At 40.8% G+C, this 23,321-nt stretch overlaps 1 protein-coding gene across 3 annotated transcripts in view; it reads right to left on the minus strand.

The window, feature by feature from the left end:
- Positions 1 to 23,321, minus strand: part of LOC109067613 (astrotactin-2-like) — a 539,141-nt gene that overhangs the window by 96,918 nt on the left and 418,902 nt on the right. For 2 of the 3 annotated variants that reach the window (XM_042757176.1, XM_042757175.1), the window contains 3 exons: positions 16,580 to 16,704; positions 11,403 to 11,507; positions 9,706 to 9,885 (listed from right to left, as the gene is read on the minus strand). In XM_042757176.1, coding sequence (XP_042613110.1) covers positions 9,706 to 9,885; positions 11,403 to 11,507; positions 16,580 to 16,704 — 410 coding nt within the window. Of the gene's footprint in view, positions 1 to 9,705; positions 9,886 to 11,402; positions 11,508 to 11,606; positions 11,648 to 16,579; positions 16,705 to 23,321 lie in introns of those variants that run through there. The other variant, XM_042757177.1, reaches the window with a different exon arrangement.

Here is a 23,321-nt window from a genome sequence, read left to right on the forward strand (position 1 = left end):
GAGAACCACTGACTTAAAGTCTTGTCTATGCTAATAAATAATGTTCAGGACCTCTACAATAACCTTAATCAAACACAGTGCTCCTGACTGAACTAGTATTTGAGGTGTTAAACTTTTCTTTGGGGAAGAATTCTGTTCTTCTCTGAAAGAGGTTCATTTGTTTTAACAGTGATTTAACAAGATGCCGTTTTGGATGATCCATTAATATATGACCTTACCATTCCGAGAGTTTTGAACAATGATTTTTAGGTGCTTGCTCAGTGGTGATGTTTACACTGGATAAAGTACATATATGCCCTGTCCGATGTCCACATGCTTTTAGCTAATAATTGATTTTTTGATTTTTAACCAAAAAATATCCAGCTTTAAATCTCCAATATCAGCCTTTATTTTTACCAAAAAGGTGGAAACTATCAGAGGCCAGTTCTCTTCACTACATATAAACAACTAGCCATAGCCCACATGCAATACTTTGTCCTTTTGCAGAAACTTGAATAACAGTCTAGCTAGCTATCTGATTTTTTGATAGAATTCCCCTCAGTGGGCAAAACTTGTAAAAAAGTCCACCAATTTAAAAGAAAGATACGATCGGTCAACTTTCCTGTCATTTGAAATTCCTCTCCCAATGACTTACTATTGCTTGCTCTGTAATTTCAAAGCTAGACCACCAGTCACAGAGCCGAAAGCTTTAGGCTAAAACATTCTAAAAATGAAAAAATGGGCATCTTTCTTTTAAACCTTCATGTTCCAACACAAACTGAATAGGCATATTTTGAATTAATTTCTACAGAAATTGTATTTATTTTATTTAGATGTTTGTTGTCAAATTAAGAATCGATTAAATTAAATTATAATTATTAGAAATTATGACTTATTAAAAATATTTAGAAGTTTGTAATTTAAAAGAAAAATAATTTAAAATGTTTAAATATTGTTTTGGCAATAGTTTAGGCCCTGTCTGAGGACCTAGAGGGCCCTGACAGTTCCCCTCTGTCCAATTCTAATTAAACACTAAAACCTACAGTAGTATAAAATATATATTAAGCAATTTGCAGCATAAGACTTTATAATAGGGAACACATATTCATTATTAACGTCTCTAGGTTACGTATGTAACCCTAGTTCCTCGAGGGAACGAGACGCTGCGTCGAACGCTTTTGGGGAACGCGTCTAGCGTGAGCGACTCTGAATATCATGTGAAATCAGTCCAATGGAAGAGCGTGACGTCACGGGCGGGGTGACGTAAGCGACCAGGAAGCTATAAAAGCACATGCCGCGCAGCTGGCATCAGCTTTGAGTACCAGCAAGCGCCGGCAGGGGTGCCGGTGGGTATGGCTCCGAGACGCAGCGTCTCGTTCCCTCGAGGAACTAGGGTTACATACGTAACCTAGAGACGTTCCTCTTCAGGAACTCGAGCTGCGTCGAACGCTTTGGGGAACGAGTACCAACACTGCCAGACTCCCAAACCCCTGCCTAGTGTGTATCCGAAGTGCACAGCTTAGGACGAGAGGACGGATGCGCCTGGAGTGACCGGCATGTCTAGGCCGTAAAATCTTGCAAATGTAGAGGGCGTGGACCACCCCGCAGCGTTGCAGATGTCCAGCATGGATACACCTGCCAAAAAGGCCTTGGAGGCCGCCATACCCCGTGTGGAGTGAGCCTTGGCTCCCAACAGCGGGGGACGACCAGAGGACTCATAGGTGGCGTTGATAGCCTCGACTATCCAACGACTAATAGACTGCTTAGAAGCAGGAGAACCCCTCTTGGGGGGACCATAGCATACAAGCAATTGGTCTGTTTTTCTCCACAGGGCAGCTCTGTGGACGTATGCATCCAGTGCTCGAACTGGACACATACAATTTAGCTTCTCTTGGTCGGGCTCCCGAAAGGGAGGAGGACAGAAAGCCTGCAGCACTACAGGTTGTGGTGTGACAGAGGGGACCTTAGGAACATATCCCGCTCGAGGGTATATGAACGCTTTGGTCATGCCAGGTGCAAAGTCCAGATATGTAGGGGCCACTGAGAGGGCCTGCAAATCTCCTACTCTCCTCAGAGAGGTAATGGCCAACAGAAAGGCGGGTTTTGAGTGTCAGATGTCTGTCTGAAATATCTTGAATAGGCTCAGATGGAGGTCTGCACAAAGCCTCTAGCACCACAACCAAGTCCCACGGGGGAATACGGGACCGTACTGGAGGTCTCAGCCTCAGCGCACCGCGGAGGAAACGTGTTACTAATGGGTGTCTTCCCAAAGACTGACCATCGAGAAGGGCGTGGTAGGCCGCAATGGCCGCCACGTAGACCTTCAACGTGGAGTGGGTCAACCCTGCAGAGAACCTGGCCTGTAGGAACTCCAGAACTGTACCAACTGGGCAGTTTACTGGGTCTAGCTGGCGGTCTCTGCACCATGAGGTGAAGAGTTTCCACCTCAGGGCGTACAGTTTCCTCGTTGAGGGAGCTCTGGATTGGAGGAGGGTCTCAACAACCTCGGTTGAGAGACTGGATGCTATGAACTGCGCCCCCTCAGGGGCCACACCCACAGCTTCCACAGCTCCGGGCGAGGGTGAATTATCGTGCCCTGCGCCTGTGAGAGTAGGTCCGCCCTGATCGGTATCTCCCAAGGAGAGCCGTCGAGGAGCGAGACCAGATCTGCGAACCATACTCGGCCCGGCCAGAACGGGGCTACTAACAATAGACGGACCCCGTCCCGGCGTACTCTCGCCAGAACTCCCGGGAGCAGAGCAATAGGGGGAAATGCGTACAGACGAAGCCTCGGCCAGGTCTGTACCATAGCGTCCAGTCCCAGGGGAGCTGGATGAACTAGAGAGAACCAAAGGGGACATTGTGCTGTCTCCTGAGTTGCAAAGAGGTCTACTTGAGCTCTGCCAAAAATTCTCCATATCTGCTCCACCACCTCGGGGGGTGAAGCTTCCATTCCCCGGGCCTCGGCCCCTGCCTCGACAGTATGTCTGCTCCCACATTCAGTTTCCCAGGAATATATACTGCTCTGAGTGAGAGGGGCGCGAACGCAGACCTCCCTGGTGGTTGATGTAAGAGACCACCGATGTGTTGTCGGTGCGCACCAACACATGGTGATCCCTTAGGTCTGGGAGGAAGTGCTTCAGTGCACGATAAACTGCTAGCATTTCTAGACAATTGATATGCCATGTCAGATGGCGACCGCTCCACAGACCGCGGGCAGGGTGGCCACTCATTACCGCACCCCAACCAGTGAGGGAAGCATCCGTCGCTAGTGTTACACGGCGACCAGGAGCTCCCAGCACTGGGCCCTGATTCAAGAACCAAGGTTTCTTCCACATGTCTAAGGCACGGAGGCAGCGCCGCGTGACCTTGATAGCTCGAATTGGATTGCCCCTCGGGGAAAATCCCTTGGTCTTGAGCCACCACTGTAGGGGTCTCATGTACAGCAGGCCAAAAGGTATCACGTTGGACGCAGCTGCCATCAGACCCAACAATCTCTGAAATTGTTTGACAGTGAGTGACTGGCCTTCTTTGACTCTCTCGACTGAGATGAGGATCGACTCGATACGAGCAGGGGACAATCGTGCCTGCATCGCGGTCGAATCCCATACTACGCCTAGATAGGTGGTTCTCTGAACTGGAGAAAGTACACTCTTCTTGGCTTTCAGTCTCAAACCCAGCTCCCCCATATGCGCGAGAACGACATCTCGATGCCGAGCCGCAACCTGCTCTGACTGAGCTAAAATCAACCAATTGTTGATGTAGTTGAGAATGCGGATGCCCTGCATGCGCAGGGGGACCAGAGCCGCATCTACACATTTCGTGAACGTGCGGGGTGAGAGTGCAAGGCCAAAGGGAAGTACTCGATATTGGTAAGCTTCGCCCCCGAAAGCAAACCTCAGAAACTTCCTGTGTTGTGGAAGGATGGATATGTGGAAGTATGCATCTTTGAGATCTATTGTGACAAACCAGTCCTCGGACCTGATCTGCGCTACAACATGCTTGATCGTGAGCATCTTGAACTTCAGTCTCATAACTGATCGATTTAAGACCTGCAGGTCTATGATCGGACGCAACCCCCCATCCTTCTTTGGAACTATGAAATACCGGCTGTAAAATCCGGATTCCCTGTCTTGAGGAGGGACCACCTCGATGGCCTCCTTCTCTAATAGGGCTTTCACTTCTTGTTTCATAACCAGACCCTGCTCGGGGCCGACTATCGTCGGAGTAACCCCGTTGAACATCGGCGGTGCAGAGCCGAACTGAATACGGTAGCCTTTCTCTACCGTGTGCAGGACCCATTGAGATACATTTGGCAGTAGTTTCCATGCTGGCAAATAATCTACTAAGGGAATCAGTCTCTCGAGACTGACCTCTGGTGTAAGAGGCCCCCGCAGGGGTGGCGAGCGTCTCAGCCCCGCTACGCGCACGGGCGGAAGATACTGAGAATGATGCTCGCTGGGGACCGCTGCGCCCTGGAACACTGGCAGGGTTGGCAGACCGGCCCCCAGAGGGCGCTGAGGCGAGACGGGCACCGTGTAATGCGGTGTGCACCGCTCTACCCCAGCAGAGGCTGCCCTCTGACGCCCTGGCTCTCTGGCGTCAGGGCTTCTTTGGCCGAGGCCTTCTTAGCATCAATGACTGCCCTCAAATCTTGTTTGGGCCTCAAAGACTTCGTCCGAGAGCGTCGCTGAGGCTCCCGTTCCCTTTGCGGGGGAGCACGAGAGGCGACGCTCTGCTTTTGAGCCTCTCGGTATGAGGAGCTAGGGTGCGGCTGGGGCATCTCCCGCCCAGATGCCCCGAGGGAGCGACGAGGGAGGAATTTATGGAATGCCGCCGCCTGTTTGCGAGCCTACTGAAACCTGTCGATGACAGTGTTGACTGCGTCGCCGAACAGGCCAGAAGGCTGGATCGGGGCGTCCATAAGGCATACCCTGTCCCGCTCTTTCATTTCAGACAGGGTCAGCCACAAATGCCTCTCCGCGGCCACCATAGCTGCCATGGACCGCCCAATCGCTCGGGGCGGTCTCCTTGGTGGCGCGGAGGGAGAGATCAGCGGTCCTTCTGAGCTCAGTGATGTCATCGGACTTGATCTCCTCTCCCTCATCAAGCTCCTTCAGCAGGTCAGCCTGGTACGCCTGTAACACCGCCATGGTGTGCAGACACGCACCGGCCTGACCTGCTGCCGCATACCCTTTGCCCACCAGAGCCGACATTGTTCTGAGCGGCTTGGAGGGCAATGCCGGGGCCTTCAGAGACGATGCAGTACCGGGGGACAGATAGCTCGCGAGCGTCTGTTCCACCCGGGGTATCGCTCTGTAGCCGCGCTCTGTAATCCCCACTACATTGCCGTAGTAATCTGAAGAGGGGATATACAGGCGGGCTGAGAATGGCCGCTTCCACGATCTAGCGATCTCTTCATGTAGATCGGGAAAGAATGGAAGGCCCCGGCAAGGAGGTGGCTGACTCGCCCGCAGAAAGCGTTCGTCAAGCTTGCTTTTCTGCGGTTCGGTTGTTTTCTCGGCGGGCCAGTCAAGACTCAACTTGGCCACTGCACGAGTCACCACTTCCAAGAGCTCCTCATACCTCGGCGAGTGGGGTGGCGAATCCCTGTCGACAGACTCCACATCGACCTCCTCGGAGGAAGAGAGGCGGAGTGTCGATCCCTCTCCCTGGGTGGAAGGAACCGCAGAGCGTGCTTCCGACTCCAGAGATTGGGCGCCGGATCTGGCAGAAGTGGAAGGAGATAGGGACTCGCCCGTCTCCATTCCCTCTGTCAGATCCACTTGTGAACCCCACGAGTGCAGCTGCCGTTCTGCCTCGGCAGAAGCGGGGCCAGCACCACGGGGAACGCTGGCGAAGGCTCCCTCCTCGAAGAGAGCCCTCTGGGAACGAAGCAGCCGCACCGACATCCTCTCACAATGCGGACAGTCGGCCCCCTCGAGAGCCGACTTGGCGTGCTTCGAACCCAGGCAGACCACGCAGGGAATGTGTGTATCCCCGCTCGTAATGTAGCGCGGGCAGGGAGGGACACACAGTCTGAAACGCGATCCGGATTCGCCTTTAGAATGTTTAGACTTCGCCTTGCACTTGGACAGTGCTTGGAGCTCTACTGGACAGACAACAGTAAATAAGACTCACAAGACAAAATGACATGCACACACAGAGCACTTGCTGAAGACGCGAAGCTGATGCCAGCTGCGCGGCATGTGCTTTTATAGCTTCCTGGTCGCTTACATCACCCTGCCCGTGACGTCACGCTCTTCCATTGGACTGATTTCACACGATATTCAGAGTCGCTCACGCTAGACGCGTTCCCCAAAAGCGTTTGACGCAGCTCGAGTTCCTGAAGAGGAACTAAGAGTTTTCCCTCAATAAATGCCAAATTTGCTGCTTTTTAATAGTAAGGTAGTAGTTAGGTTTAGGTTTGGGGTAAGGTTAAGGGATCTAGAATATGGTCTTATCTATCTTAAAACATTTCACATCTTGTTTCATTATCAGTATCATGCTCTAAAATGAGTTCTGAATGTAATGGTTCTGAGTCATCAAAAGCACTCTTTAGGATATGCATCAGGAGATCAAGCTCACAGAGAAAAATATCACACCTTTTTGACCGCTTTTTGGTTTCAGGAATAAAACTGCTCTGCACATGTGTAGATATATCAGCATGATTGTGCCAATGAGCGAATATGATCTATTCTCATACCACACTCCTGAGGTGAAAATGAGGTCTATGCATGAGTCGTACAGAAGCATTAAAATGAAATCCTTCAATCCTTCAGGTTCACGTGGCTTCCTACCTAAGGGAACTCAGTGTACCACTGGTTCTGCGACTTCCACAGTTTGAGAACCGTTTTAAACCTTTCCCAATATGCTGATTAAGACTGCTGATCTTGGCAATGTGTTGCTCACCATCTACAGCAATATCTCTAAACACCTTTCTGTTTAATTGTCTCTTGCAACCAGGGATGTGCAAAAAAGAACTTTTTATTCTTTATTTATTTTTCACAATAGTAGGACATAAATTGAAAAAGCAGTTGTTTTGTCCAAAAACAGTTTTTTTTTTTTTTTTTTTTTTCCATTTTTTTTCAGTAGTTTTATGTCAAAAATACTTATTGGCATTCATGAAAAAATGATCAGATTATGATGGGGAATGGGGTTTAAGCTGACTAAAATATTTGTATGCAATGTTATTATTATTATTTTTTATTTTTTTCTCCACAAGTTTTAAAGATTTCTGTTTCAACCTTTCTGCTTGACGGTACAATTTTGGAATGTAGAAAATACTGATGTGTTGATTAGCCTTACTGCAGTGTTTCCCAACCCTGTTCCTGGAGGCACACCCACAGGGCACATTTTCAAACTCTCCCCAGTCAGATTGAGGAGACATCCAAAATGTGTACTGTTGATGTGACCCCAGGAACAGAGTTGAGAAACACTGGATTACTGAATCCTGTACAACATTTCTTATGCACAGAACTATAAAGGAAAAGAGGTCAGTGCCCCTGCCTGTGTAAAGAACTCTGTGGTGACTCAACATCTACAAACTACTGTATTTCAAACCAGGAATGACAGCAATGTTATTTAACAGTTGATAATATTTTATTATATGGTATTTAGACCTATTTATCTATGGTTGCAGAGGTTGCTAACCCTGCTCCTGGAGAGCAACTCTTCTGCAGCATTCAACTCCAACCCTGATCAAACACACCTGAAGTAGCTAATCAAGGAGTTCAGGATTATTTGAAAATAACAAGCAGATGTGTTGGAGCAATTTGGAACTGAAATCTCCAGGTAGAGGCTGGCCACCCCGGTTCAGTAGTTCCCAACCACATTCTCAGAGCCCCCAACACTGCACATTTTGTAGGTCTCCTTTGTCTGACACCCATTTCAAGTGCACAGTTTGTGCTTGCTGTTTAATAATCATTTGAAACTCATTTGGCTGCTATAGTAGTAATGGAACGATTTATCCTAAACTCTCTCATGAAAACTAACCCATGACATTTTTTTTAAAATAGTTTAAGCTTAAGTAAACTATTTAAAAAGCAATAGCTTTATGACATTACGCTGTGCCCACCTAGGACAAGCAGTTTGAAAAATGGATGGATGATTCAGCTGCAGGAGCCATCTTCTGGTGAGATGCCAGAATTCATTTAACACAACCCCTCACACTACATTATGGGTATTATCTAGCCACTGAGTGTACATCGATTGCACGTTTGCTCTTGCGATGCATTATGGGATTGAATGAGGGCACTCGATAACATTCATTCTGGCAGGGTTTCTCAACTCTGGCCTTCGAGGTCCACTTTCCTGCATAGTTTAGCTTTAATTCTAATCAAACACACCTGTACAAGCTAATCAAGGCCTGCATTTACACTTGGCATTAACATTCGATCACCATGATCTGATCAAGCAGATCTGATCATCAGTCAATCAGGACATGACACGTTTACACTATCTGGATAATCAATCGGATCTCTTTCCTGTGCAGTATTCAAATAAGTCTGAAACTGTGTGAACACTGCAACACGGTGTGACAAAATAATATAGAAACCCATTATAATCAGTGTTGGTGTCTACACTGGATGTGGCACGGTACAACACGACAAATACCCGACAGTAAACTGTTGCCTCGTCCTATTTATGACGTACTGACACAAAGTTGCGGCGCGACAACTGTCACGTCCGGTGTAGGCATGGTGTTAAGTGTTTCTGTCTCATTAGAGCTCCACGGCCTGGTGCCCTCCTTCTTTCTTCTGACAGTTTGGGAGAGAGCAAGGGTTTTGCATGACGTCAACCTGCAAATGCAGACACAATGACTGGAATGCATTTACATTACAATGAGATCCGAACAAAATACGTCCTCGACTACCTCTTGACCAGGACACGCTGATCGGATAACATTCCGATTAGAAGCGCGTTTACACTTTTCAATGTGTATGTGGACAACATCCAGATACAGGTCTCATGTTAATGCCAAGTGTAAACGCAGCCAAGGTCTTCGGGATTACTATAAAGTTACTGGCAGGCAAGTTTGATCAAGGTAGGAGCTTAACCCTTCAGGAAAGTGGACCTTGAGGGCCAGAGTTGAGAACTCCACTACAAATGGCTGTCCCCTCAAATAGTGCCCTATTTACTGGTATAAGGGGCAATTTCAGACATAGCCTTGAAGTATTTACTAATGAGATGAATCAGGTGTGTTTGATTAAGAAGACAAAATGTGCACTGTTTGGGGGTCTCTAGGAATGTGAGACCCCTGGTTTGTTGCCTCTGCAGACTCCGCTTTGACCTGTAGGCCTGGAGTTCTCATCTCTGGTCCTTAAGGTCCATTTTGAGTTCAGCTCCAACCCTAATAAAACACACCTGAACAAGCTAATCACGGTCTTCAGGATTACTTGAAAGTTGAAAGCGGGTGAGTTTGAGCAAGTTTGGAAAAAAACTCTGCAAGAAAGTGGACTTCGATGGCCAGAGTTGAGAGCCCCTGCCATAGGCCTTCTGAATTTGTATTTGTTGTATCAGAGTTGGTTGTTGACTCAGAGATCATTCATACTGTATGAACATACCTGTCCAGAACCCACTGGTGTCATATCTGATGTTCAGCACAGAGCATTTCAGAGCAGGAACTTAGATGCACAAACCCCATGAAATGAAGTGATTTTGCTTTATTTGTCTGTGATGATTCCTATCTTTACCTTCTCCTTGACTCCTTTACCTCTGTCTTACCTTTCTGGTACTGGAGCCAGAGTTGTTGCTGGGACTTCTTGCTGGGGAAGTAGATGTTGCAGGTGAGCTCAGAACCATACAGCGCCTCAGAGATGTAATGGCTGCCATACTGCTGAATAAACGCAAGCAACTCATCCCGTGTGCTGTCTGCCATCAGGGATTTCAGCACCTTTGAGAAAACTGACCAAAGCACCAGCACACATACAGAAACAATTAATTTCTTATATTGAGAAAATCTTTGATTTATGATTGTCATATATTTCTTGCTTGTCACCAGACCTTTTAAGAGGCCAGTGAAACTTGCTGTATTACGCCTACAATTCCAGTACTCTGACAGTGATATACTGTAGTGCCTTTTCCCTTTTTCAGTGGCATTGCTCCAGAAGTGTTTTTTCTCATTCATTTTTAATGAAAAGCTATCCAGCTTATTTTTAATGTAAAAACAGGCACGGCCATTTTTTAACCTGAATGTGCAAGGCTTCCAGTGTCAGCAGCTTACAGTTAGTTGCTGTACAAAAACAGGCCGTCACATTTTTTGATGTTACAAGCTACATTTTGTTATCACATTATTAGCGTAATCATACATACATGTTTGTTGCACAAAAAGTTTTACTGTTTGATACTTAATTTTATTAAGTTATTTACCTATAGCGAATAATGAAATGAAAATCTCACACATTCACCCAAAAAATTTATATTATGTCTTTGTTTACTCTTCCCCATTCTATTCCAAACCTGTGTGATTGACTTTCATCTGTGGACCACATAATATATTTTGAAAAATGTCCCTTTTTGTCCATTCTTTATCATACTGACTTTCAAAATATGCTAAATAGTGCCTTATCTGTTTGTACTACTGACCAGTTCTCCTTTCCTAGAGTGTATAGTTTTTATATCACTTTCATTTAAAGCAGCTGAAGAAAGATATTGTGACTTTTCATAAGCCCAGTAAGAGAATTAATAGAAGTTCGATCTTCATACAATGACTTTATTGGACTTTTACAGATGCAGTGGGTATGAAAGGATATGACATGGCATTTATTTATTTATTTATTTTAATAAGCCTTGTGTAGTGACTTAAGCTTTCACTGTAACCATTTTTAACAATATGCCTGAGAGATTGAATGAGAATGTGTCCACCTGATAGTCTCAATTCAGTATGGACTTGTTTCCTAATTATTCTCAGCATGCTGCCATTTCTTTCTAAATATCTTGTATTGAAAGCTACGACAGTGCCAAATTTTTGTCCTCAGAGGCAATGCCGGTAGGTACTTTAATGTGATTGTAACAGTTTAACACTATTAAGAGACCAAGTGTCTTTTTGTTAGAGTGCCAAATTTTCTTGAGTTGAATATTATGTAAAGAAAGCAAAGTCAAGCTGAATGTATGAGTCTACTGTGTTTGTCACCATTCCAATAACGGTAGTTAGCAAATTTACTTGCATTTCTGCTAGGGATAACACCCCTTTTGACAGAGAGTGAAAATGAGGAAGGGAAATTATCCTTTTTGTAAAAATGTTCAAAACACACACACACATATATATACCATATATTAAAATAGTTGTATCTCAGCCAAATATTGTCCTATCCTAACAAACCATACATCAATGGAAAGTTTATATATACATACATACATACACACACACACACATATATATATATATATATATATCATGGATTTTGTGTTTCTTGTGGTACCTGTTGACAGGGTGATGGCACTAAGCTTCACTCTATACAGGTTACTCCGCACTCTCCACTGTTGCATCATGGGGTATCCTGTGGCTTCACTGAACTGAGAATCTCCTGTAACACAGACACACATTAATGCCCCACTTCTGCAACTTTATTAATAGCTACATTTCAGACATTAACAGTTTCCCATGAGACACAAGGGGGTTTTACCATAGACCAGGGATCTCCAACCCTGCTCCTGGAGAGCTACCATCCTGCAGACTTCAGTTCCAGCACACCTGTCTGTAATTATCAATTAGCCCTGAACACCTTGATTAGCTGGTTCAGGTGTATTTGATTGGGGTTGGAGCTGAAATGTGTAGGACGGTAGCTCTCCAGGAGCAGGGTTGGAGACCACTGCTATTTAATTTATGTTGAAGTTGAAGTATTTTGGATGGCGTCACCCGTAGACTCCTGAAGAGCGTTTTTGAAGCTCAAAGTGTGCAGAGCGGGCCGTCGCCATCTTGGCAGCGCGTCACCGCGCGACTCTCCCGGATAATCGAAAATGGGCAAAAAGGCGGGAAATGGTTGCTGAAGCCACGCCCACCTAACACGACGGCAGTGTCAGCAGCGGCAATCCACCTGTCACTCAAGTGGCCATGCCCTTAATTATGCAGAACTTTAAGGCTTAATATAATTTAAACGGATGAGGTATAAAAAATCACCCCCCTCACAGCTGTCATGAAGGCCAAAATTAGCTATATAGACCAAATTTTTATTTTATTTTATTTTTTTTCTGCTGTAAAGTTGGCCATTTTAACATGGCAAGACTATGGGACTGACTCCCTTTTGCAGCCAGCCTCAAGTGGCCAGTCAATAAATTGCACTTTTAGTCACTTCCTTGCTGGCTTCACAAGTGAGAGCGGGAGGTTGCCGCTCAGGTTTTACTCAAGGAGGCGCTTACTGGCTCGAAAAACTGAATATTCCACTAAGCCCCTTCTGAAAAAAAAAAAAAAAAAAAGAAGTGTGCTTAAAATTTTGTTAAGTTCATGGAAGTCAGCGTACTGAACTCTCTTTGTTTGCAAGTGTCAATGTTTATGAATAAATTAAATGAAACGGGACAAAATTGTAGTATAGGCATACATAGTTAAATCTTTTTTATTTTTCTTATTTATTTTTATTACTCAAATTATTCTTAACGTATTTTTTCTAGTACTCAAATAAATCACTTGTATGATGTCTAAGTTTCTGTCTTATATTCTGTTTTATAATTGAAAAACTATGCAGTGGTATGTTTAATGACGAAAATAGTTTGTAGAACCCTTCAATACAGTTGGTAAATATTTTTTATATGTGGGGGGGGGACTACACATAGTATCAGAAAAATTGGTTGCAGGAATCTCATTTTTCATGGTATCTTCTTCAGATTTGAAATAGAAACTCATGAGACGTGACTTTCAACCCATTACTTTTCTAGATTGCTCCAGGCCTGATTGCATGTATTTTTATATATATAAAAAAAAAAAAAAAAAAAAAATCAGTGTGGTTCAATTATTATTATTATTATTATTATTATTATTATTATTATTATTATGTATTTATTTTTATTTTATTTTTTTAAGGCTGATAAAAAAGTAAAGCCCAAAGGGTCTTCTTTCCAAAGACACCAAAATTATGTGTGTAACACACTGAAGTAAGGAACTGTTGTGATTTTAAATTAGGTAGGGCACTTTCAGCTGTGAGTCCCATAATGGGGGGTCTGGTTAACAGGTTAAATGGATTGCATGTGCATTTGTAGTGTAATTCTAAATGAAGAATGTACTTGAAGATAATATTAATGAAATGAAATGTAACAAGTGTATTTAAAGAGAGTACAGTTTCATGATTTTCTTAACACACTTAAATACACTTTTAAAAAGTGTACTTTGTTATAATTTACATACAAACCTGATTCCAAAAAAGTTGGGACACTGTACAAATTGTGAATAAAAACAGAATGCAATGATGTGGAAGTTTCAAATGTGTTATAATGTTGTCCCATTCTTGTCTAATACAGGCTTCTAGTTGCTCAACTGTCTTAGGTCTTCTTTGTCGCATCTTTCTCTTTATGATGCGCCAAATGTTTTCTATGGGTGAAAGATCTGGACTGCAGGCTGAACATTTCAGTACCCGGATCCTTCTTCTACGCAGCCATGATGTTGTGATTGATGCAGTATGTGGTCTGGCATTATCATGTGGAAAATGCAAAGTCTTCCCTGAAAGAGACAACGTCTGGATGGGAGCATATGTTGATCTAGAACTTGGATATACCTTTCAGCATTAATGGTGCCTTTCCAGATGTGTAAGCTGTCCATGCCACACGCACTCATGCAACCCCATACCATCAGAGATGCAGGCTTCTGAACTGAGCACTGATAAACAACTTGGGTTGTCCTTGTCCTCTTTAGTCCGGATGACATGGCGTCCCAGTTTTCTAAAAATAACTTCAAATTTTGATTCGTCTGACCACAGAACAGTTTTCCACTTTGCCACAGTCTATTTTAAATGAGCCTTGGCCCAGAGAAAAACACCTGTGCTTCTGGATCATGTTTAGATATGGCTTCTTTTTTGATCTATAGAGTTTTAGCCGGCAACAGCGAATGGCACGGTGGATTGTGTTCACTGACAATGTTTTCTGGAAGTATTCCTGAGCCCATGTTGTGATTTCCATTACAGTAGCATTCCTGTATGTGTTGCAGTGCCGTCTAAGGGCCCGAAGATCACGGACATCCAGTATGGTTTTCCGGCCTTGACCCTTACACACAGAGATTGTTCCAGATTCTCTGAATCTTTGGATCATATTATGCACTGTAGATGATGATAACTTCAAACTCTTTGCAATTTTTCTCTGAGAAACTGTGAGATATTGCTCCACTATATTTCGCTGCAGCATTGGTGGAATTTTTGGTTGTTTTTATGCACTGTAGATGATGATATCTTCAAACTCTTTGGTGATCCTCTGCCCATCTTGACTTCTGAGAGACAGAATTTTTTTTTATTTTTCCTCCACCTGTTCCTTATATGTACATTTAACTTTTTCGGTCTCTTATTGTTACCTGTCCCAACTTTTTTGGAATGTGTAGCTCTCATGAAATCCAAAATGAGCCAATATTTGTCATGACATTTCAAAATGTCTCACTTTCAACATTTGATATGTTATCTATATTCTATTGTGAATAAAATATAAGCTTATGAGATTTGTAAATTATTCCATTCCCTTTTTACTCACAATTTGTACAGTGTCCCAACTTTTTTGGAATCTGGTTTGTACTGCAATATGTACATACTGAGCTGATGTTATGATTACTATGATACGATTCTGATTCTGATTATTTCGAATAATCTTTCTGATTCTCCTAAAGTACATTTAAATCATGCTTTAATCATCTTCTGTCATGCTTTAAAGAACACTTATTTTTGATGTGTTGGAAGTTAATATATTTGAAATATACTAAACATCAACTTCATTATCGAAAATTTGTAATCACAAATAAATTTAAATACTGTTTAAATATATGACATGCAAGTTTCAATAGAAATTACAATAAAGTGTATTTTAGTTTGCCATAAATGCTTCTCAGTACATTCAGCAGTACACATTAATCATATTTCAAAGACAACAGAATTATGAAATTGCATAAAGTTGTGCTCTTAAGTGCAAGTTGTGCTCTTAAGTGAGACAAGAAATAAATAAAGTTCAAAATATGACATTTTTCTTATAATTGTAAATAAAATTAAATTGTTTTCTGATCACACTTAAGTATATTCTTTTAAAATATATTATTTAGAACTCTCCTTTTAACGTATTAGTGGCGTATAGAGGCTGAATTCATGCATTTATTGCTAGATGTTGCTAACATGTTTAGCACGTTTTTGCAGTTATATTATTTTACGTTTTAGATTCTTGTGCTCTTTAAAGTCATATGGTTCCTTATTCACTGTTAATATTTTTAACATTTGTCAGAATTATAACATTTTATAGATTTTAATATAGTTTCATCTTCAGTGTGAACGAACATTTATATCAACCGGTTTATAAAGTTCAAAAGTTCTGTAGTTTCATAAGCAATGATGGCGAATTTCACGTTATATGTTAATATGAAGATTGGACCCTTTGGACCAATGGGGAACAAAGCTTGAGCCTGCCTGTTTTCAAAAACACTTTCTGCTTATCCTTTTTGTATGGTGTGGGATGACAGCAGCCCCCTCAAAGCACCGCATCAACCACATCATGCTTTTTTCCATCTCATGCTGAGAGATGCTCTAATGCTTTAATTCTCATATGAACTACTGCAGCGAGCATTAACAACTCTCCACTCTCACTCCTGGAAAAAAAAGGCAAGCTGTTATTGAATTAGCCACTTGTCATTGGAGCCCGCATTTGTGTAGATCCCACATTAGAAAGAACTGGAGTAAAAACAAATAAATGAAAGGACAGCTCTTGAATTGATCAAAAGTGATATGAGGAGGAAATGAAGGCTTTCTGCTCCACTGGTTTCTCTGTCTCTGAGTCAGTGAGACAGAGAGCAGCCGTCCACTGAGCTGATGGTATGATTACTGTCAGTTCCTCACGTCGTGTTCTGTTTTAAAGGGGATTTATCATTGACCCAGTAAAATTGTGAGGAACGAGCGTGAGAGAAGGATGAAATAAACCTTGTCCACATCTCTCCCACACTGTAACATCCGTGTTTCAGAGCTCTTTTCCCATTCTGCGCAAAAAGCCAGGACTCAAACTATCCATTTTAGATTCAAATCATTAATCACATACTTGAGGTTTGTTCGTTTTCACCATTAATGCATCTTAGTAAAAACTAGACATACCAACCCTGTATGCATCAGTGGGCCTGATTCAACCAGAAGGAGTCACAGACATCTTCTGTTAATAATTGTATCTCAAACATTGCTTACAAAACAAACTATCTTCTAACATTATAAGTGAACCTCAGGAAAAAGACTGTGAAAGTGCAAATAGGACACCGTTAAAGCAACAGTCCCTCAGAGGACAAGAGACAATGAGTTGACAGTTCACTAAAGGCACAGCTTAAGGAAAATTATTTCCATGAAATACTGTTTAGGAAAGTGCCGCGGTGAGTTTTTGTGCCATCTATTAAAACCAAATCAAATTTGCATTTCCTCCTAGTTGTCCTGTCTTGTGTGAGATTCACCTGAGAGCAGCTGCAGGTTGGGCAGAGGCTCTGACAGAACTCCTCGGCACTGCTCCTCCACCGGAAGAGGAATCACCATTAACCCGTCGGCCAGCTGCGGAAAATCCTTGATGAAGTTATTATCCCTGAAATTCAAATATAAATAAGGATAAAACATCACACAGATATTAGACAGTTTTGTTGCTGTTGAGTTTGGAATGATAATACAGATTTCTTATGAAAACGTGAAGCTGGCATGGGATATATCGAAGAGCTCTTCCATATTTTTAATAAGCAACTGCGCCTTTATTAGGACACAACCGTGAACTGTGATTTACAACTAGACATTGCTAGTCGGATGGAAACTATGACGAGGAAGGAGCATTTTACTGAACAAAACTTTAGATAGTATTGATGGGAAGTCTGATTCATTTCTGTGAACTGGTTCTTTGGGGCAGTTTGTTTCAGTGAACCAGTTAAAAAATAAATAAATATACAGTTTGTTTACGAATCACACAATAATGTGACATGCTGTATAATACATGCTATTATAAAAGCAACCAATAATGACTTGAAACACAGATGTCCGAAGCATATAAAATGAATAAACCACTCTTAAACAGCTAATCGTTTTACATAATTCATGAGGAACCATAAAGAAGTCAACTGCTCGATTCAAGCATGCTCATCATTTCGCTATGGAGATGAGCAAGTCCAATACTGTTTCCCCAGTTCAGTGTACATGTGACGTGACTGTAACTAATGACTCAACTATCAACTATTGCACTACTGTTGACTCAACTACTGCCATCAGATCAGTCTTTCCAAAATGTTTTATTTGGTACATGTTGTTAATTTGTTTTCTCTCCATTAAGGAAACCCTCGACAGAAAGTTTGCATGTCCGACACGTCCGAGAAATACTATTCAGTCTGATTTGGTGAGGTGGTTCATCCAGTTTACCAAAAAGAACTGATTCAAAAGAATAATTTGTTTATGAACTGGACATCACTACTAGAAAGCCCTGATTAATTTAAATCTAAAATATTTCAAGTCATTTTCCAGAATAGAAAGACGTCATATCTGCTATAAGTCTATTTGGTCAATTATTAAGAAGGCATTAAAATGCAGATCCCCTCAATGCTAACAAATAGGGCCAGGCCATGGGTTTATGGGGCCCTAGGTGAGATCATAGAAATGGGCCCCAAATGTGTAAAAAAATTAAAACCACTGCAAACATGACTAATGTTGTCTTTCTTTCTTTGCAAAATATGCAATGATTAACATTTTATTTACTTTTGTGTGTTTATTTACATTTACATTTAGTCATTTAGCAGACACTTTTATCCAAATCCAAATCTGTTTGTTCAATATTGTAACTTTTTTTTTTTTTTTTTTTCAGGTTAAAATGAATATGAATATATAAGGGAAAGTGTCTGTTCTCATTGTAGGACATCAAAACAGTATGACAAAACGATACATTGTTTGCTGATATCATGTGACTTGACAGTTTGAACCACTGATTTGAAAGATAAAATAACCGAAGCCTTATGAAGCAGTGTTTTTACAGTGCCCATCACTAGAGAAAATAATCAACGTTGTGGTGTTGTGCTGTTTTGCTGTCATATATGCAGAACAAAAAACTGATTTTACAGCTTCACATCAGGACCTATAAGGTGGCTGGCTACTGCCTGTACAGGCTGGCAAACATAGGCTAAAACTACAATTTCTTAACTGGATTTCAGTGAATGTTGGTGGAATTGTATGTGTGTGTGGTCTTAGTATTCCTGTACGTTATGAGGACCAAATGTATAGTAATACCACTTTTACTATACATTTATACATACATAAGTACAGTAATACCAGTAAATTTTGATCTTGTGGGGACATTTTTTGCTCCCCATGAGGAAGCAAGCTTATAAATCATGCAGAATTAAATGTTTTGAAAATCTAAAAATGCAGAAAGTTTTGAGTGAGGGGTAGATTTTAGTTTATTCAGTAGAAAAAACTTTAGGCCTATGGAATGTCCCCATAAAAAGTGAAAACCTGTGTGTGAGCGTGTGAAAGAAACAACAACAACAAAAAAAGAAAAACAGCAGATAAAAACTAATTATCTTTGATTCAAATAGAAATGGCAGCTGAGTAAATGCGAGCATACTCTTATCCTCCAGTAATGGTATTTAAACAATGTCTGTGTGCATGTCTTATTGTAGTTATATTATGCACTCTAATTAGCCACCAATTAAAATCCCTCTTCAAATATTTCATTTAATTTAATTGAGCTTTCTCTTTATGAAACATCAATAGCAAACAAAATTTTCATTAGCATCAGTCTGTAAAAGGCATCTTTTATTGAATCATTCTCAGAACAGATAGTTCAGAGATTCCATAGCAATTGTAAAATTCACAGGTCACAGTGTCACCAGCTCCTCTTGAAAACTGATTGGTCCCCTGTGAGCGCCAACCACTGTACATGCCTTTCACTTATTAATTCAAATGATTTATTTTCACAAAATTTCATTGTCATTTGAAAAGCTGTTGTTAATAGTTTGTTAATTGTGAGAATTGGTCCCCAAAATAAAGTGCAGCCATTATTTAATAAGCAAACTTATTAAATTCAGTTTAATTAAGAAATAGTTAAAACCACAAATATTTATCATTTACATTTTTTGGGGGAACTATTCCAGTAACATTTGTAACTAAAGTGTTTGTCGTGTGCCATTATGAAAAAGCCATGCCAGCTGGTGAAGGAAAGTCAGCCTGACGATTCACACACCATGTGTTCAAAGCCAGGAGATTCAGAAAGAATAGCCCTGTACACCCTCAACCAGTTGAGATCAGTTAGGACAGTGACATAGGTTTGAATACAGGATATTCAGGGCTTCGATCATGGAAGCTCCTGTATTGTTCTCATTTCAGTATCACTCATTTTCTGTGCTCTCCTGAGTTATTTTCTAATACTGTGAATGTGTAAACAAATATCTAGATCTGTAGTCAAAATACTTTTTGCTCTCTGTGTCTAGGGATGACAGCAATATTTATGTGGAAGAGATGGATACTCTTCACCCACTTTCAGGAGCTAATACTGCTTCTCCTGATGGTACTGTATGCCTGTTTTCATTATTTATGTCACATACTCACTGAAGATGTCTTCAAAAATCTGTTGCTAATTGTGTGTCATTCTAATAATAAGTGCATCTGAATGCACAACAGATTACCATTTTTATAGGCTTCTTTCTAGACATTTCTAAAACCAGATCTGAGGCACCAGTCCAGCCTCAAAACATGGCTTTCCCCAAGACACAAATAGGCAACAAGAAGAATTTTGGAAGTGAACAGATTATGATATATATATATATATATATATATATATATATATATATATATATATATATATTTTATATATATATATATATATATATATATATATTTTATATATATATATATATATATATATATATATATATATATATATATATATTTTTTTTTTTTTTTTTTTTTTGGCAGAAATAGTACAGACTGAAATCATGAAAGTGGTTAAATTAAGTGAAATGTTCGGTGTGACAGGTGATGAAACCAAAGTTCTAAGGAAAAAGGAGACAGTTTCATAAGACTTAAGATTCGTTGCTGTTCTTCACTGGCTTTACACTTTCATATCTGGCTCACATGTACTCCAAAGGTGGCTTGAAATTCAGAAGGACAAAATAAAATAAAAGTAAATTAAAAAAAAAAAAAAAATGGGAACAAAACTCTTCTTCATGAGATTGTTCTAGACAGCAATGGGCATTTTCAGTAGTACGAGCCTTACTAGCACTACCTGATCTAGCTTTAATTTTGGTCTTCTGGTAACCTTCAACATAATACTTGTACATGGAGCAGTGAATCTCACTGAAGCTGTGCTTGACATGTGGCAGCAGTTTGAGGCCATGTGAAAAAGGTAGAGAAAATGTAAAATGGCAAAGTAAGTTCCATAATTACTTTGTCAAATAGTGCACATAGAGAGAAACTGGGCGACAAGGAAGTCTCTAAGAAGACATATATATCCAGTGATTGACACATTCATGGGAAAGCTGCAAAGATGTTTCTCTAACAGAAATTGTGAAATTATGCACAGAATCCAAGCCCTTCACTGTAAAAGCAGCACTTTCTTATAGTACATAAGGACCAAATACTGAAGAGTCAAATATTGAAGATTTGAAGAACTTGTTCGTAACAGACCAAAAGGGGTTTGAAGGAGAGGAAGCAAAAAATACTCCTCTCATCAAATTTGTAGTAGTTGTTGTAGGAGCTATTGCAGGAGGTTTTTCATGAGCTTTTCAGGCTGTGAAATATTACCATTGTGACACCTGTAGGTACTGCTGATCAAAACCCATCTAAGGACAACAAAATGGAGATGAGCATCTGTCATCTAGAAATCTTCAGCTGTAACACTTGGGCTTGAGGGTTTTGGTTTGGATCGAGACAACTTGAGAGCACAGGGAAAAAGAGTTCGCCAACACATAAAACAACAGACAGGCAATGGTCAGAACATGAAGAATCAGTCCAAGCTGTAAATCCCACAACAGACTCTAACAGGCAGGATTGACAGCACAGAGGGTCAGTCCAAAACACACATCCACAACAGAATAATCCTGAGAGGGAACAGAGCACAAAATCAAAGGTCAGAAACTAGAGCGATCAGGTCCCAAAGTAAGCGGTGTCAAAACACAGACATACCAGCATTAGATAAAAGCCACTGGCTATGCTTGCAGAGACAAAACAAGTTCACACTGAGATTAGATAGATCAGTGTTTAAATAAATAACAGGTAATAAGCCAAATAGGAAACTGGTGTCAGTCTAGATTTCCAGGGATGGAGCCCTTTGGTGGTGCTCGAGGGCAAGTTACCCATTCAGAGGGTGCCATGAGTTTTGAGACAAGGCTGCAAAATTATTTACGTCTGGCAGATGTTTTAGTAGCAACCATAAAAATCACAGAATTGTATTTTTTTCCCCATGGTTCAGACCAGATGCATTTGATTGATTGATTGATTGATTTGATATGGCAGTATTTAGTGGGGCTACTTGACTTTTATCTTTATTTGATTGAATTAGCCTATTGATTGACTGACTGACTGATTATCAATTTATAAACTGGCAGCGATTTATTTACTATAGTATTTATTTCAGTTTTTAACTTGGTCTTCAAGTTAAAGGGATAGTTCACCCAAAAATGAAAATTAGCCCATGATTTACTCACCCTCAGGGCATCCTAGGCGTATCTGACATTCCTCTTTCAGACAAACACAATCTCAGTTTTATTTAAAATTGTCCTGGCTCTTCTAAGCTGTATAATGGCAGTGAAAGGTGCCCCGTTTTTGAAGCCAAAAAAAAGGCCTTCTGAAGCTAAATGGTGTGTTAGTGTAAGAAAAATATAGATTTTTTTAAAATCCATTCAACACCAGTTTAAATGAGTCAGTTTTTCATTCTTTTTTTTTTCTAAACTGTATAAATTCAGCATCTGTATAGTGACACACAGATAGTTCTTGGACTTGTATTATCGCATGCCTGTAGAGTGAGAACAGCTTGTTTCAATCATAACAGTCAGCTTCAAAAGCAAAGGCAGCACCTGCTCTGTCTGCTGTCCATCTTTGATCTTTGATCTTTGATCTATTACAATCAATAGTTCAGGAATCATCCACAGATCCAGTGAAGCACGGCCTCAGTGCAGTGGGTCAGGGTTTTGCTGGTTAACATGACCTGTTATCCCCTGCTGGAAGATACACCATCAAAAATACATCATCTGGCTGCTAAAACATCTCTCTGCATTGACAGACATTCAAAACTGATCCAATCTCCAAAATCTTAAATATTACTGCAAATATAAAAAAAATATATTTAATAATATATATATATATATATATATATATATATATATATATATATATATATATATATATATATATATATATATATATATATATATACACTGTATGCCACAGTCTGTGTATGTTCATTTAATTGAACTTGATGTTCTAAAACTGATATACAAATTAATAAAAACTGCACAGCCAAAAATAAATAAATAAATAAATAGACAAACACTGGTAAAGCATCTACTATAATATGGCATGTTTTTTTTCTTTCTTTCTTTTTTTTGACATTTTAATGTTACTTGCTTGTTACTAATGTAACTTAAAATGACAAAAAACAACAACATTGCTAAAACTTAAAAATATAAAATAAGAACTAATTTAAAATACGAATAAAAAATAATATATGCAAACTGACCAGTAGTCAGGACCACTATGTCACGTTCTTTTTAAGATGACCTGCATCTACTGTATACTCTATCAACTATCTCTAAAACTCTCTCTCTCTCTCTCTCTCTCTCTCTCTCTTCTCTTCATTAGAATGAAGTCTAAACCACAAGAGTCAGTGTAAGTCAATCAGGATGTTCTTTACTGGAAGAGCAGAGCGGAAACTCTAGGGCAGAACAGAGAGAGAGTGAAAGAGAGAAGCCACAGCATTACTCACTCGCTCTCACACAAATCTATCGATTACCAAATTAAATCACCCTGAGTCTGACCCGCAGAGAGCAGGTCACCCTAACGATTCTTCACAGATAAAAGTTTGAGAGTATGGATTATTCTTCTAAATAAGACTATGTCCTAGTCGCCTGAGAAAACCTTGTTATTAATTATTTTGTTCACAAAGAAAGAAAGAAAGAATTATTCTATTCTATTCTATTCTATTCTATTCTATTCTATTCTATTCTATTCTATTCC

Source organism: Cyprinus carpio, chromosome A5 (assembly GCF_018340385.1).
Source record: "Cyprinus carpio isolate SPL01 chromosome A5, ASM1834038v1, whole genome shotgun sequence".
Taxonomy (NCBI): Eukaryota; Metazoa; Chordata; class Actinopteri; order Cypriniformes; family Cyprinidae; genus Cyprinus; species Cyprinus carpio.